Raw genomic sequence first — 17,027 nt, 5'->3', positions numbered from 1 at the left:
GGCTTCTGGGAGGTGGGGAGAAGGGAAAAGGTCTCCTAGAGGGCTGTAGGGACTCGAAGTTACATATATATATCGGGAAGATATCGATTTATGTAAATACCCTGCCATGAGGAGATTAGCTTGAGCGACATAACAGCATGAATATACGCAAACGTGTTTATTGGTTTCTGGGTTATCATACCATGAGTAAAGGATCGCTATTATACGACCGTTTGAGTTTTTGTATGATGGCAGCTCGCAAAGGGAATGAAGAAGGAAGAATTTCGCATTTCAAAGGCTGAGGACAAGGCTGAAGCCGAGATTTCTGGTATGGGCTGAGGTGATGTGGATTAAAGGGAGAAGAACCAGATCAAAGCAGACACGTACGAGATACGCCTTATTATCGTTCATCACGAGAGGAAGCTTGATGACGGCATTAGCTCCTCATTTAACAGAGGAATATCCGTTCGACAGACAAGTAAGAAGAGATCATGCATAAAACCAACTAAGACTTGTTGTCACTCGGGATTCTCAAAGCAACTTGTCTAGAAAGGAATTGTTAGAGCCATTATCGACCCCAAGCAGAGTGTTGTTGGCAGGAGCGACAGAGCAGGGATCAAGAATAAAATTGAGATGCCGAACAGATAGAAGTTGAGTGATATTTAAGTGCAGAGTCAATCAATGTTTCGCCCGTGATGAAGGCCACATTTCCAGCTCTGGCCCGGCGGGCCCAAGAGGCATTTTGCAGAGACATGTCGTTTTCAAAGCGGATTAAATTATAGCAGAATGCCAAAAGGATCTCTGAAAATCATTTCCCTAAAGCATTGACTCGGTTTGTGCCGAAGCGATTATTTAAATGGATGAAAATGAGGAGGAAAAAAATAACTTCGACCTGGGTCCGGGAGATGCGGACCGGACCTCCATTTTGATGAAGCGTGGGAATCAAGCCGCCCCTGCATTTACCACCTTCCATCGCGTACCGTCGTCTCTGTCAATACTTCGACGCTTTGGCAACTCGTCATCGTACTCTTCGATGCCTGTATAGACTTCTGCATCGCAATCAGTGCCCAAATTTGCCCCATGGAAGGTTCGTGATGCTGAGTCAAGCCAGCGACCTTTCTTGCAGGCAGCATAGTATGATACTGGCCATCCCTGATATTAGCGCCACTTTTCTCACTGGCGTGCTGAAAATCCTGGCGGGCGAATGTTCTCTTCATGTATCGTGCGTGAGTAAGGGATAACGGACTCTTATGACCGACATTACTCGTTTTCGTTGGGAGCATGGCTTTAAGGAAGACTGTACTGCTGGAAAAGGATATTTGATGGCCCGAACCCTTCATCGACGTGTAATAGAGGCTGGCCTAGACAAAGGTGAGGTTCCTTGCATGAGCTGGTCATTCCGCAAATGCTGACAGTACAATGAAGGTCTTTGTCTTCGCAGTTACGGAACAGGGCAGGAATAATACTCATGGCAATGAGTGAAAAATGCCTTTGTACTTTTCAGGGCATCGACCGAGGATATCGCAGTAGTGAGCACTGGTTTCCTTTATGTCGCTCCTCAAACTAATTTTCATTGTAACAAAGAAGCCAGTGGCAATCTTTGATTCTTTCGTTACTGAACTCATAAAAGACGGACTGATACCCTCTGTTGCTATCACCATCATTGAACCCTCGAAGATGTCAGAACCCACCAACGTAGACAACAAAGTCGTCATCGCAGAGCGAGGCGACCAGCGTATCGCCATACCCAAGACTGCCTTTGTAAAAAGGTCATACTCTGTACGTCAATGTCTCTTCTGGCCATCGTCTAACTTTTAACGTGCATGGCAGTCTTTTCAAGCCTACGCAAACCAACAGCTTGATACGGTCGGCACTCTCGTCACACGGTCGCTCATAGGCTACGAAGGACAGGACATGCACGTCCCGAAGCGAGACTGGACAGAGGTGCAACCACTGATCCACTCCGTGCAAATACAATCACCCCCCCCGCCAAACACGGGGACCTGGGATGCGGTATTGAAAGCTATGACCTATGTGGTGATGATCATGGCTGCCATGATATTCGGAAAATTTATCGGTTTTTGTACGTGCCCGTCTCCCTCTACCCTGTTTGCCATCAGCTGATTGAACAATGTTTAGTTTGAAGTGATGACTCAAACCAACGTTGATATATGTATTCGCGACGTTTGTTTTGTTATGTGATTGACGATTCAATGACATGTGTGTGTATGTATACCATCCTTCCTCTTTTCGTCACGCTCCGCAAGTCGTCTTGAGGGGGTAAATACTATTGACTCTTTCACACCAAACTGCTTTCTTTGCCACTTTGCCTTTTTCGATAACATTGCCGGTCCTCGCGTTTGGGGGAACGTAAAACGCGTCACTGAGAATCTTCACAGCGTCATAGGTCATAGGTCAGTAGATGTGAAGAAAATCGGGGATCTGGTATATTTGCCGAGCGAGGGTTGGATCAATTGTCATACCTTGACTCTTATCCTAACGCCGAGGCCGGGTTCGTTCATCACAAGGTTAGTGCCGCGCCTGATTCATGTCTTGAAAGCGTCTAAATATTTACGTCCTAGTCTGGCGATACGACCGGTTCCGTTATATCGATGTCCAAGAACGGAAGGATTTTACAGAAAAGCAAAGTTGCAACGAACGTATACTACCCTGCGGTCTTCGAATGTCAGGGCACAGAGATCTCGACTGAGGTCGAGCATTTTGTCCGCGCAGTACGTTTCAGCCCCACAACCTTTTATACCTATTATGGCTTGACTTTCCGCTCATGTGTCGAAAGCCTGATATAGTGGCGCATCATGGGTTTGTTGAAACCAACACCGGCATGGCGTTATTCACACAGCTGTGAATGTCCGACGTTCGTTACAGACCCGTCGATAACCCGAGTCTCGCTCCAGAGTGCCTCGCTAGTCCTTTCGCTGGTTTCTTGTCCAGTTTCGGGATGTTTCTCTATATGCTCCAGTGAGGAGGTGACTCCTAGCGTATATAAAACAGTATTATACCTCGAGAGTATGTTGGCCGAAGACTCAGTGAGTTATGATACGGGCAATCGATTATTCTTGTTCGAGTTCATATCCGATTCATAACAGATGCATACAAGGACTCGACAGGCTTCACGGGATTCTTCGAAGCCATTCCACCCTTTGAAGAACGAAGAAACAATCGACCATATGCTAATGACTTGACGGACCTATTATTACTGGGGCAACGCCACCACCTCTTGAGAAGCGGTGGCATTGTATGTTTTGGCCTCTAAAGCTTAAAGCTTGTGCTGTCGGAGATAGTGCGAGCGAACGCCAGGTATGGTTCCCATTGGTGGAACTCCAAAATAGATGGAAGTGTGCCATTCTTCTGCCTCCGTGAAGAGATGAGTGCTCCGGCGTTTACCCGTATCTCACGGATACCGAGTTCGACTTCTAGGGTCAGCACGTCGTGTTGCCGGCGGTCTGGGAAGCTGATGGCATAGTGAGTACGTTTGCTTTGTTTTGTTGGCAGTAACACTGAAAACACGAATGAGCTCAGGCAAAGAAGCCATCGTGGTGGCGCTTTTTCTTGGGGGCTTAGCCGTATGTACAGCGGAATAACGCCTCTCCTCATGCTCAATCGTCAACAGCCAGACAATATTATACTGCCGCCATCAAGGGTTCGGGGCAATGGAATGGACTTCAACACGACGTCTCTCTGCAAGATGAACCTCCACATGGTTGTACGACATTCAATCAAGGAAAATTGAATCGAACATGATATCATTTCATGTATACTCCAGCCACATCAAGTTGGCGCAGCCCTCAGCTGATATCAACGTGGGCGCCTGATAAATACCGGTGCATTAGCCCTATGCCTTGCCAACATGGAAGTGACGCCACAACAGGCTATCGCGTGTGTTGGGAAAACGGCCCGCGGGCTATTAACCCTGGCCCATGGTTCTTCGAGTTCCTGATCAAGAATGATGCCTCCCGGTTCCGGATGAAAGAGTGCGAGACTTGGGAAGGCGGGCTTCAATTCTTCAGTCTGTGCTGGAGAGAAAGAGTGCACCAAGCTGTGTACTAGGGAAGAGGCTACCCTGAGGTCCCTGCATAACGTTTTCTAGCTTCTACGAGAACAGTCCGACTGCGTATCCATGTTTGTGCCACACTCACAAGGAGAATACCCGAGACCGGACGAGTCGAATTTCTGGGTTCGAGGAGGCATTCACATGTTTCGAAGGATATCCGGTCCGACACCCAGACAGTTCGTGGAAATAGGGTTCTCCTCCATAGCCTGACAACCCAGTGGCGTAACAGTGGTCTTGACAAAACACTTGAAGGGTTACCGGTTAGACCATAAGGATCGGCAAACCTCCAACTAGCAAAATATCCAGCGAGCGATCGTTCCTGTAAATATTGATGATACGGAAATCTGCGGCATTGAATAGTACAGGGTCGCTGTATTAACCCGGACCGGTACCGTGAACCGAAGACCGAAATGACAGTGCCTTCAAGACATGGAACGCCACTTCCCCTGGTAATATTATCTCAGAGGTGAATCTTTACGGATACCAGGTGATACTGTGACAAAAGGTTCTCACACTAGGATAAATGGAGCCATTCAGCTAACGAGAACCTGATACAGGTGGTCTATCTGACCTACCCCGCTAGGGGCGGGATTTCCACAACAAGGAAAGCTCGGTACCCCGCCCTTGGTGGATAGATATCAGAAGAAGGTATCATATCCTGGAGAGTCCCGAAATTTCATTTCGTTTCATAAGTCTGTCATGCCGATCCGGATCTCAAGGAACTGCGTCAGCTAGATGAAATATGATGCCTGGAAGAGAAGTGGTCAACTTTGTTATCGGGCCTCGGGATACAGCGAATAACGACATCGGCGCCTCAGCCGGTAGAGCTTGTCGTGTCTTGTCCTTCAGATAGCCAGAAAGAGGTTTCGGTAAGAACAGATATACGTATATTGCCATGCTGAATTTTTTGCTGTTAAAGCTCGGTGTTCTTTCGCGGCCCGATTCGGTCAAGAGGAGCGCGTCGAGCCACGAAAAAAACCCTGGGCTTGATGATACGAGATATATACGCGCTCAAATCGCGCACGCGCAGCCTGAATGCCAGGATAAATTTCGGAGGATATGGCAGATAAGTAGCACGAGGCCAGGGAGGGTGGGTCCTTCAATATTCAATGGAGAAAGGATCTACGGATGTTCACGATGACGAAGGCACTTGCTATCCTTCATTTCAAAGAGAAGATAGGGTCATGCTACCCTCAGTCAGAGTGCGGCATCTACCATGGCGGCGGCGTCGCCGAAAAAAGCGCACAGTTTGGCTATCGGTGAAGATGAACACTTCGTCGAACACTACACAGAAACGTGGTCCAGCGGATTCTCAGCCAAGCCAAGAAAGACAGACACATAGAGACCTGGTGGAAGGGGGAAATTCCGTGGCGGAACGTATACAGTTTGGGGTATCATGGCACGGCCTCAAAGTATGAATGACAGCGAGTTTGGAAGGCCCCAGTGGATATCCCGCCAGTCCATTGGTTCAGGTTGTATTATATCGGAAAAGGAAGCTGCCACAATGTGGCGTTACTGGCGCTGCCGTGCGTACTAATTCAAGCGTTCGTGTGGTCCAGATTGAGTGGCGGACTCGGAGTACCTGGTGTCAACTTCCCACGTGTGTTCCCGATCAATCGGCGATTCGCGACCCTGGCGCGACCTTCATATTTTTATTCCTGATCTCGTCATTGATGAATCTTTACACCTTTCCTCCCTCTCTGTGCTGTTACAGCCTTCCCGCTTTGAACAGTGGATTTCAACTCGCGCCGGAATTTTAATGTTCGCATCTCCCCCTTACTCCTTCATTCGATACCATTCATACTAACTGGTACCTCATGCAGACGCGTCTTATCTGACTTATCAGGTACCGGGACAACGCGAAAAATATCTGCAGATGTGGATGTTGATGCCCTACTAATTTATCTCTTAAGGTGAGCTTCTCATGATTATTACCATCAGACGTTCACAGAAGAACTTAAGTGCTTTCCGTAGATGTTCGACTGTTATACGTGCAACACCTGCGGCAGTCATTACGACCCTGCTCCCTGCACTCACGACATATTAATACCGGACTCTTTATACGCGCTCTGCAACACTAACGATCCACCCCCATCTTCCGAAATTCCCCACCTCATGAACTTGCAACAAACCGTTCACGCTGCTCAAGAAGAACTCGAATTCGAGATACGCCGCATCATGCTCAAGCTCCACGAAAAACGGAGAGCCTTACAATGGCTCACCAACGACCTGAAATCAGTACTATCCCCTATCCGCCGACTTCCTGCCGAAATACTCATGGAGATCTTCCTACATGCCAATCCTCTCCGGGTCACCGACACCACGAGCGATCCCTGGATCCTCAGTCACGTTTGTAGCACTTGGCGAACCGTCGCGACGGTCCACTGTCCCGAGCTCTGGTCTGACATCACCATCACCCCATCCTCCTTCCGGCGCAAGGACTCATTCTCCCTTCTCCAAACCGCCCTACACCGTTCTGGTCTACGTGACCTCTTTATCCAATTCAGAGATGGCGGTAAACAGAAGTCGAAACGAAAAGCCGTAGCAACAGTCTTATTCTCCCTAATAACCCTCGAGTCCAACCGTTGGAAGACTGCGCAGCTCTCCTTATCTTCCGAACGCTTCGGAGCGCTCTCGACCATTCGTGGCCGTCTCTCACGGCTGTCCCAAGTAAATTTGACTTACATCGGTGACCAGACGCCGCCTCTACGTATCGATGCCTTCGAGATTACCCCCCGGCTCGAATCAATCTCCATTGAAGGATTCCAAGACGACCACATCGACACCATCATCCCCCTCTCCTCACCAAAACTGCGACAATTCCGTGATGACCGCGAGCTCGGAGATAACGCGCTAAACGCCCGTATGTTAGAGACAGTACGACACTCTCCCGCTCTACAATCTTTCCACGTATATCACCGAAATCGATTTGATCCGCGTTCGACACTTCCTGTCACGCCACGCATCGAGAATGCATCCATCCATACGCTGCAGGCATCGGAAGGCGCCTTGCTCCGGAGCCTGCGCCTACCAGCCCTCAAGACGCTCTGGTTGGGTACCGATGAGAACTGCATGCTGCCATGTCCGGATGACGTTGTCGCATCACTGCAGGTTCTCATCTCCGTCTCCCAATGTTCCCTCACATCCCTCATACTCACACAAGTATCGATCACTAATACTCCGGACTTCATTCATCTACTTCGGCAGATGCCACGGCTCGAAGAACTGGAGATGTTCTTCATTTTTTGGCGGGACGAGTACGATAACACCATGCAGCGCGTCATCTCGGAAATGATTGAGCCTTCGCCTCAGCCACAGGCTCTCTCAGCCCGTCATGCGTTGCTACCGGTTCTAACCGAATTTACTATCGAGGTATTTGACACCACGGATTCTCAGGGCGTCCGGTTTATAAATGATGTATTCGTTGACATGATGTCGACGCGGTGTAGGACGTATGACGCGCCCAAGCTGAAATACGTAAGAGCCGAGATACGTAGTCCTAATCCCCTTCCCCTCTCAGCTGCAGCTACGAATAAATTACAAGAACTATTTCATGACGGACTGGAAGTCACGATTCTTACCATGTAACATAGCTTTTCCTACGATCGTAAAGAATGAATATATATACCCACGCTATTTTTTTTGACGGAAGATCTTCAACGCCCTGTGATATATTTCAATAATGCTGACAATCACTACCCACCTAACTACTGGAAAACAGCACCGAGACAACTACCGGTGTACATTTTGGACCAAAAAGTCCAGCCAAACATTGAATGAATATATTTGTCGGGACGAATAACGCTGATATCGATACAAATTTGAGCATAAAATCCGAAGAGTTAAATGGTAGCGTACAAATTTCTGTAGATATTAAGACTAATACAAAGGTCTATACCTGACTAACAGGTTCATACGCACCTCTACTACTTCCTGCTCTCCCCATACCCAACCCTAACCCCATGAACAGCCCCTTCCTCGCAGTCCTCTTCGCCCCGGGTTCATCCAGTTCGTCCTCCCTCTCTCGCCTCCTCTTTGCCTCCCGGAATCCTTCTATGGGCACATCATACAGCTTGTCATACTCCACTCCTAATTCTTTCCCAGCTGTCCAAAAATCTTTGCAATTGCCCCACATTCCCAAATCGAACGGATTGCTTGCTTTACCCGCACGAGCGAGCCCGTCAACCGCTTTGCCTTTCGTAAACCTGTCAAAGCCCAAAAGGTTCATCAAAAATCCGCCGGCACGATGTTGATGCTCCGGCTGTGGTGACACAAGCGCAGTATCCTCTGTGCTCAAGCCTCGATGGCTGTGACGGTGTCCCATCTGTCCATTCATGCTTGCACCACCACGTCCTCCCATGAAGCCAAACCTTCCCAGGTTGGACACTTCGAGAGTAGTCATCTGCCGGACGATCTGCCAGATCTGGGAGGCGAGGAGGACGATGGTCCATGAAAGCTGAAGAGTTGCCCAGGCCGTGACGGCGACGAGGAAGGTGTCGTACGATGTTATACGACATAGATCTGCGGTTAGAGGGCACGAGGGCGAGATGTCCGCCGGGTCCATAGAGAGTGGTATCGTTGAGAAGACTGAAACGTAATTAGATTCAATAGTGCAAAAGAGTCATTAGATCCTTACATTGATAGGCGAGATAATCGAAAGAGATGATGCCAGTGACAAGCATCAACACAAATATCACAAACTGGCGATGGTTATTGAAACCCACGCAGTTCCAAACCCATGGACAATGACTAGACAAGGAATAGTCAGAGCACGATCACGCGGCAGAAAGGGAAAAAAGTACTGGTCGCTGCGGGCGATACACCGGTCACATATCCGACAATGCTTCGATCGCAGTGGTTTACGAGCCATGCACTGTATACAGAACGTCTGACCATTCAGTCTACCCTCAGAAGCAAGGTCCTCGATAATCTGCACACAAAATGAGGAACACGTGACGATACTCATGGAAGGAGACTCACCGTTTTGAGCTCGCCGTCATTGACTGGCTTAGGACACGTTCCTGGATCCAGCATGATAGAACGGAAGAAATTATACGCGCATAGACCAAATGAGATAGCAAATGTCAAGTGTGCGAAAGCGTGTGATTGCGTTTCTGCGACAAAACATCAGCTTCGGTTGAACGAAACGAACGAGGCGCATACGTTGTACAAGCCTCGTGAACCAACTAAACAACACCCAGACCATCGATCCGAAGATGATCCCGGCAAAGTAGGGCGTCTGTTGCACACTGTCTGTATACGTGTTGTTGTTCAGGAGGACACGAGTGACGATATGATGCATCCCAAAGAACTCGGCCATGGCCAGGAGGAGGCCAGTATACCACGGTAATATCGTGACGGTCATGAAGATCATGTAGAAGAAGATTGTTGGTATGATGAATATTGCAATTTTGGTATTCCGCTGCAACTCGACTGTAAGCCCAAGATATTCGACGAAAATCACGATACTCACTTCACTCAAAGGTTTGGGTTTCTTGATTCCATACTCGTTCATACCCCCCTCTTCGAGGGCCCGTTTCCATGCTCCAAGGCTCTTCAATTCCACTGCCATCTCTCTCGGCGTCCGACCCTCCCCATCTTTAGCAGTCAGGTCCGCACCCTTTTCGACCAGCCGCCGTATGATGACCCGGTTCGCCCTAACCACCGCCCAGTGCAGTGGCGTTAATCCAGCGTCGTCTTTGGTATTCGGATTGGCACCGTGCCTTAACAACAGATCGACTGACAATGCGTCACCCTGATATGCAGCCCACATGAGGGAGGTGTGACCTTGCGAATCACGCGAGTCCACGTTGATGGGCTGATGGAGCAGATACAGAAGTGGCATGACAGACGATGAGTGTGTGACGAGGTGTAGAGAATTGTAACCTTGCGAGTCGGTGATGGTAGGGTCGGCGTTGTGGAAGATGAGCAGTTGTATCACGTAGAGGTAACCATTACGGGCCGCCCACTGCAAAGGCGTAGCAACAAGGTCTCCTCCTAGCGCATCGACCTCTGCGCCTTGCTCGAGGAGATACCGACAAGCTGGTACTTGAGCGTTTATTGCCGCCCAGTGAAGCGGGGTTATGTTCTGGTCGTCACGGTCCGTTGCTGCCGCCTTTCCCGACTCGATGAGCTCTTTGATAAGCTGGACATCCCCTCTCTGGGCTGCTACGAAGATATTGGCCTGTATTACACGTTAGACATAAGTCTTTGAAGAAAATGCTGTGTTGCACCTCTGCATTTATTGGTGACGCTTCTGCAGATGGTGAGAAGGAGATATTCGTTGCAGCGACAGATTCCTGATTCACTAGAGAAGCAGATGGCTCAGCCTTCCTGCTCACTATGTCGTCCATCGACAAGGTAAGGGCGGTGGTGGTAGTGGTGGAGGAGAAGGAGTAGTGGCATAGCCACATCCTGTTTCGTCATTGGTTGCCTGATGACGTCAGCACGATGACAAACCCCCAAAAAATTGAAGTTCGTCTCGTAACTCGTTGTAGCATCCCGAAAGTAAGTACCACCGATCGATTCTCAGTGTCCCACTATATCCAACCAGGACTCGCGTTTGTAGGACCCTCTGGCAACCAAGAAAAATGATGTCTAAAAGAATGGGAAAAAACCGAGGCAAAAGCCGCGCGTCGTCATTTCAGAAACCGAGCCTCAACTGATCTCATCGTCCGTTTTACAGGGTGTTTGATTCTAGGGTATCCCAAGGAGCCTATTCATGGAAATAATGTTCTCGCGTTTTTATATTACTTCTGACAGGTCAGTAGCTTTTTCTCCCACATCATCTGCGACTGAGGCGTCGTTGCCATTTAAGCGTCCGAAGGTATATTTAATCCAGAGGTGTATGCTACTAGGTGAATGACAATCCCTTTTTTTTGCATCCGCCTCCATATATCAAGCCGCTGGCCGGAGTCTCAGCGCGGCGATAATAGAACCTCGTCTCTTCGCTAGAAATCATTACTCCGATGCATGATGTTACAAAATGATGCCAAGATAAATGCTTGAGAGTCGAGGACATTTCGTGACGATTTTTACCATAACGTGCACATGAACTGTGGCGTTTTTTAAACTCGAGGACCGCCGATTTTGTGGTCCGTGCTCATTCCTCACATCTAACTGGATCCTTGGCTTAAACATGTCTCCAGCATCAAACCACCACTTTTCGTGCCCGCGTATTGCCAGACCTAGGTGTACCAGACAGCTGTGCGCACCTATTACGCATATAAAAATTCGATGCTACTTTGAAGATTTTCGGACTTATCATTCCTCCTTTTTGACGCCCCACCAACCGAAACTTCGCAACACGGCCATCCTATCTCTGTTCAACATTACCTCCGAGAAATGTCAGGAATCGATGACATTAGCTTTCGCTTCAAGCCCAGAGCTCGTCGCCATGGAAAATCCAGGTGGATATCGAGGTTAAAAGTACCGTCATGCCGTACCTACGTTAGTATCAAGCTTCTTCTGTTCATCCACAGTATGTGGAAGCAGTGACTACCATTGTTCTTCCAACTTTTCCTCCTTGCGTAACGTCTCCTCATGAAACTCCTAGGATACCATGAATGACGAAGCACTCAAAGTATGAGGCCTGAGGTCTTGATGAAATTTCCTGTATCACGCATTGCAGCCAAATGGTCGGTGTTTTGAAATTGCTGTTATGTGGCTGAATCTAACTCATCGTGCCATGATTTTACCTCAAAAGATACATCAGGGTACCTCCGCACCGTATAAAGCTCTACTTTTTGATACCCAGAGCGTTTCTAAAAGACCATTGCTAGTCCCATCCCTTGCGGCAAGCACAAACTCTCGTCGAACGCAAATGTCGGTCTCAGGATCGCTCTTCTTTCAGTGCTTCTCCTTGATCATTATGTCTCAGAGCTTGTTGATCCAATACGCAGTCTTCGTTATCACCATGATCAGCTTTCTTCTCTGCCGGGGTCTGCCATCCCGGGTCCTCTGCCTCCTCATCGCAGAACTTGATATGGCGCGGGATGAATTTGACAGCGAACTCGAGAAAGGACACCTCCTCAAGAGGATCAAGAAGGCTCACAAAAAGCGCTACCAGATGTAGGTGCCGCCATTTATGATTTATCGCTCTTATTTTGCTGATGCTCGCACTCTTTCCTCTCAGATTAGAAAGAGCTGTGGCCGAGCACGCGAAAGCCCTGGAGTCCTGCGATGACCTTTACAAGGATACGAAAGCCTTGTTCCGAGGAAGGAGTTTTGCACTTTATTGGTGTCTGTACAAAGTGAGGTGTTTCAGAGGGCAAACCATGGTACGTGAAGTTCGTTATTCTTATTCAGGTCTTTCATCTTGATGTCGATATCTTAGACGCTGAAGCGGCGACGTGACATTTAGACTTTCCACAGTGCGTCGTTGCTTTGTTTGCGGTTTTGATGGCGCTGATAATCGAGGCTACTTCTGTATCAGCCATATCCTACAGTTCACAAAGGGGAGGGGTACTGGTCGTTGCCTCGTGACCGTAGAGAGCGCGTCATGCGGTAGTGAACAATATTCCTTCCATTTCTTGGTTTTGCATCGTTTGATTTCTCCTTGCTTGCTCGTGAGTCTTCTTTTTCTCAATGTCTACCACCATCCGTTGACTAAGCAAGTCGGCAGGTTTGTTTTATACTGAATACCGTCACCGCTCGGTGATTTTCCCTTCGCATTGGTCTCGCAAAACTAGGTTCTACCTGTAGGGCAAATAACATCGGTCATGGATGAGCACTACTCTCTGTGCTCAGCTCTGGCCGATGCATCTTGCCCTACAGCTTGTAGGACGTATCGATCCCGGATGAAAGGATATTATGGACTTATCTCACTTATGTTAGCACAGACTTGCTGCTGATTAGAGTGAACGGTTGGGCCAAGATGTCACTAGAATCAGACTCTAATTCAATGCGTAATGTTTGTTAGTTTGTCATACAGGATCTCAGTCTCCGTGCGTGACCGAAGCAGATAACATCGTAATGCAAAAGTACTGATAAGTACGTCATGAAAACTGCGTCGGGCCTCGACGGCCTTTTCCGGACATCTTTTTCTATTTCACGTTCATGGTTCTCCGCCGGTCCTAAGTACGTCAATCAGCGATAGGGAACACCTTCGACTTTCGAGATACTAGACCACTTACGTTTATTCGCTGGCCCCAGTCACAAAGATACGGTTCTGTTGCCCGGAAATGAAGCCTTGTACCAGCAGGGTTTCCGGTGCCTCTCCGAACCATTTCAACTCTACGTTCACCGCTTCATAGTCTTCCGACAACCGTATTCCAGACTTCTTCAAGGATTCTATGTCGTCGTCAGGGCCAGGAGACTGTCGTTTGAATTCGCTGGAAGCCATCCTGGCCTTGATCTGAATGTCAGAGAAATCGAGGGGCTGGCATCTCCTCAGTATAGTTCGCAAATAAATGAAAGGTAACGCACTGCGTCAAACACCCAAACTCCAGCCTCGCCCTCGTCTTCAGGATAGTCGTTGGTAATGATGGAGGGAATGTCTTTCATTCCCTCATCCAGTAACACAACGAGCGATGGGATAGTGGCAGGGCTGACCCGGATAGACACTCTGTCGCTGCCATTTTCACCCTGCTGGTGCAATGATACGCTTCCATCTTCTTCCGTTCTTTCGTCGAGCACAATGAAGAAATATGGATGATACGGATTACTCGTAGACGAGAACTTCTGCAAGCAGAGGGAGGCTAGCTCATCATCACCCACTATGTGATACGCAAGGTTAGTCCCTCCTTTTCGTGCGAGGTTTCAGTGATACTCACTTTCGCTGAAGCTCCTTGTGACATACACTCCAATCACATCATACCACTCCCTCCCCTTCGCGCACTCATCATCAAACTTCTCAATCGTTGACAGCTTTATCCCAGCCCTAGCGAATCCAGCTATGCTAGTCTTTTGGGCGCGTTCGATATCAGTCAGAGCCATGAGTGTAACTTAAGCAACTGGTGAGGAAGAGAGGAAGAAAGAAACAACGCTCGGGGACTCGCGGATATCATGCGACCATCATTACCTGTCGCCGGTTCTATTTGGGGCATCCATCATTAAGGGCTGTGGAGACTGATACTATTTATTAGGTGATATCTTGGAAGCGCCGGAAGATGCGACTCCGGTATTCTCTGGAAGTTGGACACCATCACATCATGATAAGACAGCTGAGATTTATGGCGAGGATACTCTAGCTGCTGAATCATTATAATCCACCCATCTAAGGCGCCTTACTATACAAATTGAGTGGATAATCTAACACGAATATTCAGAAGGACAGTGGATGTATTTAATATATAAATTATTGCAAGCAGAAGGGTAAATAAGATTAATTGACGGCCTGATTGATAACCAAATAGAAAGAAGGAACGTGTTTGTATCAGCGCACATTACACGTAGCTCAAAGGCTGCAGTTTTATGCCAGACCTGCACAATCACCAATTGTGACTTTACATTTATTGACAGTTTCCAGCATAGCTGGTGTAGGTATTCGCAACCATAGAGCCCTTGAAGGTGGCAAAGCTGGAGCGGTCATCCTGGTTCGTCAAGACAGATTCAATGCTAACGGCCCCTAGAACAAAACACGAGTTAGACCACGCCACCATGGGTTGAAAGTGGTATTACGAACATTTGTAGTGACCCTGTGTCTTGTCGTTGTAGTTGAACCAAATCCAGCCGGTCGCGAGGTAGCGGATGTTACCAGTGGCCTGGATATTACATGTCTTGGTGCTGGTCTGTGAAGGAATGGTCATGGAGTTACTTGTCAACACAAGGTGAAACGAGACGAACCTGAGCATTGCAAGTCTTGCCTTCAGGTGCAGTCATCTTTATGGTCACCTTGCTCACGTCGTTGTAAGATACGTCGAAACTATACGCCGACCGAGTCAGGTCATCGACAGGTGGAAACGCGAAAAATGACCTACGTGCTCGACGTGGTATCGGTAACCGAAGCAGAGATAGTCAACGCTTCTGTCACTTCGGCTACCTCTGGAACACCGATTTTAACGGTAAGCGTATCGGAAACACCAATCGTCGAAGCAGCTTAGTAACCGTATCAATAAGTGAACAGTCAAGGAGGAGAGAAATGGGAAAACGCACTGCTCATGGTGTAAGAAGTATCAGTATTGAAGCCTTGGTCGACTTCAATGTCGACTTCGCCTTCTGTGCCAACGAGAGTGCCCTGAGAAGAGGCGGTATGTGTCTGGCAGACCGGATCGCCTATCTTAGGTTCAGGACAGTGTCAAAAACAGTATAGCTGAAAACCAACCAGAGAAGCTGAGCTGGACAACATCGTCCGTGATACAGACTTGTGCAGGGCTGTCGACATACTAAAGAAGAGTCAGAAGGTTAAATCATTGATCTCATGAATAGAAATTTGGTCTTACGTCGGAAGGGTTCGTAACAATGTTGCGGGAGCCACTGCCCCAGTTATCATTGGCGTATTGAACGATGGCATCCCATCCAGAAACTGATAGGGTACTCGATTAGCGTCAAGAAATACAAATGCAAAGGGACCACTTACGGGTTTGGGCTTCATCAACGGAAAGTTGCGCGCATTGGCTGGCGGCGCGACGCTCGACACTGCTGGACGAGGCATCGTCAACCGGGTACCCCCCGTAGAGAGAACCATCGCGCTTGAAGGCAAGGTAATGACCTTTTGCCTCATCGACAGCGATATGGGTGATATCTCTAGGAAGGGACCGGACAAGATCGCTGAAAGGCAGAGCAGTGACGCCGGAAAGGGCAGTCAAAAGAGTGAAAAACTGGACAGATATTAACATTGTTGGAGATAAATGACAGGAGGTCACTCACAGCAGCAGCGCAGAACATCGTGCAGATGGATGTGAAGGATCGTAGAACGAAAAGAGGGATAGAAAGAGACCTGGGGTAGTGAAACTCGTGAAAGAGAATGTAGCTGATAATTCTCTGCAATGCATTGCATTCAACTTTATATTCCAGAAGCTAAGTTTCAGGATATCAGCGGTGGCCGAGATTACACGGAAAAACATTCAAGAGATGTTTCGAAGCAGCGCGCTCGCTCACGTCGACCACCTGGACGTCAAGATCTCGGGACGTGTTTCTGATCGACAGATCGTCCAGCCGTATCACTAAGGCGTATTGCACCGTCGGTAGCGTAGATGGAAGATGCGTCGGTAGATGAAGATAAGTCCGAAACTAGTCTCAGGAACATAGTGACTGGCTGCCATCCTATTCTAGCAACTCAGTGAAAGTGTAGGTAGACTTCAGGCATGGGCGCAGAATAGGCGTCAGGTAATCTTGAGATAGGACGGCAAAGTGCCTTTTGCCTGAGGGAAAAAGATGAATTTGAAGGGCTGTTGAAACGAAAGCCGGGTATTACTTACGGTGCCAGTTCAGTCTGGACGTTCCCTCGTCGGTTGATACTGTTACAGAGAGATCAAGAACCATCAATGATTGACCATCTCGCCGCAACCTGGTCAGGATGCTTCCGAGTCGTACGAGACGCAGACTTTCGTTTCTGTAATTTTGTGTCACGTTTCTGATTAACAAACAGTTTAAAGATGAATCCTTGAAGCTTGGACTAACGCAGGGTACTTTCGTCCGACTGCCAAGGAACCTGGACGGAGTAAAAGGAAAGGTATCGGCTTGATATGCGGCATCTGAAGCCGATTCTCACGCCACAGTCGCAACCCTCAGTTTCCCCGGCCATCATATGTTCCTTACAACTACCATTAATCTCGGCGCCCAGCACCTAACTCGTTCCCTTTTCCTCGCGCGGACTTCGAAGAGTAATTGATAAAGTTTCAATGAAAAAATCGATTTGAGTCTACTCGGACCAAACAGAACGGCATTAATCGGCCCTCTTGAAAACTATCACAAGGACACCGAACCAACACTTTGTTGTAAGCTCATAATTATTGGAAGTGGCTTGTATCATGCAGCAATAAAGCTGTAGATTACGTATACTTGTTCATGCGTACAGCGAGTTCGAGCCCCCCAC

General features: G+C 48.3%; 6 protein-coding genes across 6 annotated transcripts; 3 read left to right on the top strand and 3 right to left on the bottom strand.

The window, feature by feature from the left end:
• The first annotated feature begins 1,274 nt into the window (after nucleotides 1-1,274).
• Nucleotides 1,275-2,330, top strand: EV420DRAFT_920715 (uncharacterized protein). Its single transcript, XM_060483992.1, has 4 exons — nucleotides 1,275-1,350; nucleotides 1,405-1,758; nucleotides 1,810-2,062; nucleotides 2,119-2,330. The coding sequence occupies exons 2-4, from the start codon at nucleotides 1,528-1,530 to the stop codon at nucleotides 2,121-2,123; spliced, it is 489 nt and encodes a 162-aa protein (XP_060325517.1). The 5' UTR covers nucleotides 1,275-1,350; nucleotides 1,405-1,527; the 3' UTR covers nucleotides 2,124-2,330.
• Nucleotides 2,331-5,614: 3,284 nt separating this feature from the next.
• EV420DRAFT_920792 (uncharacterized protein) lies at nucleotides 5,615-7,791 on the top strand. Its single transcript, XM_060483993.1, has 3 exons — nucleotides 5,615-5,812; nucleotides 5,875-5,964; nucleotides 6,014-7,791. Exon 3 carries the CDS (start codon nucleotides 6,026-6,028, stop codon nucleotides 7,637-7,639), a length of 1,614 nt encoding a protein of 537 aa, XP_060325516.1. The 5' UTR covers nucleotides 5,615-5,812; nucleotides 5,875-5,964; nucleotides 6,014-6,025; the 3' UTR covers nucleotides 7,640-7,791.
• Nucleotides 7,792-7,943: 152 nt separating this feature from the next.
• On the bottom strand, nucleotides 7,944-10,404 carry EV420DRAFT_1648333 (palmitoyltransferase AKR1; the record flags this gene model as incomplete). Its single annotated transcript, XM_060478135.1, has 7 exons — nucleotides 7,944-8,638; nucleotides 8,688-8,800; nucleotides 8,854-8,981; nucleotides 9,032-9,165; nucleotides 9,215-9,473; nucleotides 9,525-10,235; nucleotides 10,285-10,404. 7 exons carry the CDS (start codon nucleotides 10,402-10,404, stop codon nucleotides 7,944-7,946), a joined length of 2,160 nt encoding a protein of 719 aa, XP_060325515.1.
• Nucleotides 10,405-11,406: 1,002 nt separating this feature from the next.
• Nucleotides 11,407-12,442, top strand: EV420DRAFT_920627 (uncharacterized protein). The gene is made up of 4 exons (XM_060483990.1): nucleotides 11,407-11,688; nucleotides 11,757-12,121; nucleotides 12,186-12,330; nucleotides 12,387-12,442. The coding sequence occupies exons 1-4, from the start codon at nucleotides 11,686-11,688 to the stop codon at nucleotides 12,411-12,413; spliced, it is 540 nt and encodes a 179-aa protein (XP_060325514.1). The 5' UTR covers nucleotides 11,407-11,685; the 3' UTR covers nucleotides 12,414-12,442.
• Nucleotides 12,443-13,187: 745 nt separating this feature from the next.
• EV420DRAFT_1484253 (uncharacterized protein) lies at nucleotides 13,188-13,987 on the bottom strand (the record flags this gene model as incomplete). Its single annotated transcript, XM_060470052.1, has 3 exons — nucleotides 13,188-13,430; nucleotides 13,478-13,767; nucleotides 13,825-13,987. The coding sequence occupies 3 exons, from the start codon at nucleotides 13,985-13,987 to the stop codon at nucleotides 13,188-13,190; spliced, it is 696 nt and encodes a 231-aa protein (XP_060325513.1).
• A 257-nt stretch (nucleotides 13,988-14,244) lies between these two features.
• EV420DRAFT_920597 (uncharacterized protein) lies at nucleotides 14,245-16,232 on the bottom strand. The gene is made up of 9 exons (XM_060483989.1): nucleotides 15,860-16,232; nucleotides 15,570-15,810; nucleotides 15,433-15,515; nucleotides 15,315-15,375; nucleotides 15,146-15,265; nucleotides 14,971-15,088; nucleotides 14,837-14,915; nucleotides 14,676-14,781; nucleotides 14,245-14,618 (listed from the first exon to the last, which is right to left on the bottom strand). Exons 1-9 carry the CDS (start codon nucleotides 15,875-15,877, stop codon nucleotides 14,503-14,505), a joined length of 942 nt encoding a protein of 313 aa, XP_060325512.1. The 5' UTR covers nucleotides 15,878-16,232; the 3' UTR covers nucleotides 14,245-14,502.
• Between the last annotated feature and the right edge of the window lie 795 nt (nucleotides 16,233-17,027).

The sequence above is a fragment of the Desarmillaria tabescens genome (genome assembly GCF_030435595.1).
Source record: "Desarmillaria tabescens strain CCBAS 213 chromosome Unknown EV420scaffold_49, whole genome shotgun sequence".
Lineage (NCBI taxonomy): Eukaryota > Fungi > Basidiomycota > Agaricomycetes > Agaricales > Physalacriaceae > Desarmillaria > Desarmillaria tabescens.
Note: the sequence above shows the minus strand (reverse complement) of the source record. Positions and strands in the feature narration are given on the sequence as shown.

Excerpts from the sequence above, each read along its gene's own strand:
- EV420DRAFT_920627 (XM_060483990.1), top strand. Across the intron at positions 12,122-12,185 it reads CACAAAAAGCGCTACCAGAT|ATTAGAAAGAGCTGTGGCCG; the intron begins GTAGGTGCCGCC and ends CTTTCCTCTCAG. Across the intron at positions 12,331-12,386 it reads GTTTCAGAGGGCAAACCATG|ACGCTGAAGCGGCGACGTGA; the intron begins GTACGTGAAGTT and ends TCGATATCTTAG.
- EV420DRAFT_920792 (XM_060483993.1), top strand. The coding sequence starts at position 6,026 with ATGTTCGACTGTTATACGTGCAACACCTGCGGCAGTCATTACGACCCT.
- EV420DRAFT_920597 (XM_060483989.1), bottom strand. Across the intron at positions 15,266-15,314 it reads TGTCCAGCTCAGCTTCTCTG|GCGATCCGGTCTGCCAGACA; the intron begins GTTGGTTTTCAG and ends AACCTAAGATAG. Across the intron at positions 14,619-14,675 it reads GACACAGGGTCACTACAAAT|GGGCCGTTAGCATTGAATCT; the intron begins GTTCGTAATACC and ends GTTTTGTTCTAG.
- EV420DRAFT_920715 (XM_060483992.1), top strand. The coding sequence starts at position 1,528 with ATGTCGCTCCTCAAACTAATTTTCATTGTAACAAAGAAGCCAGTGGCA. Across the intron at positions 1,759-1,809 it reads TTGTAAAAAGGTCATACTCT|TCTTTTCAAGCCTACGCAAA; the intron begins GTACGTCAATGT and ends CGTGCATGGCAG.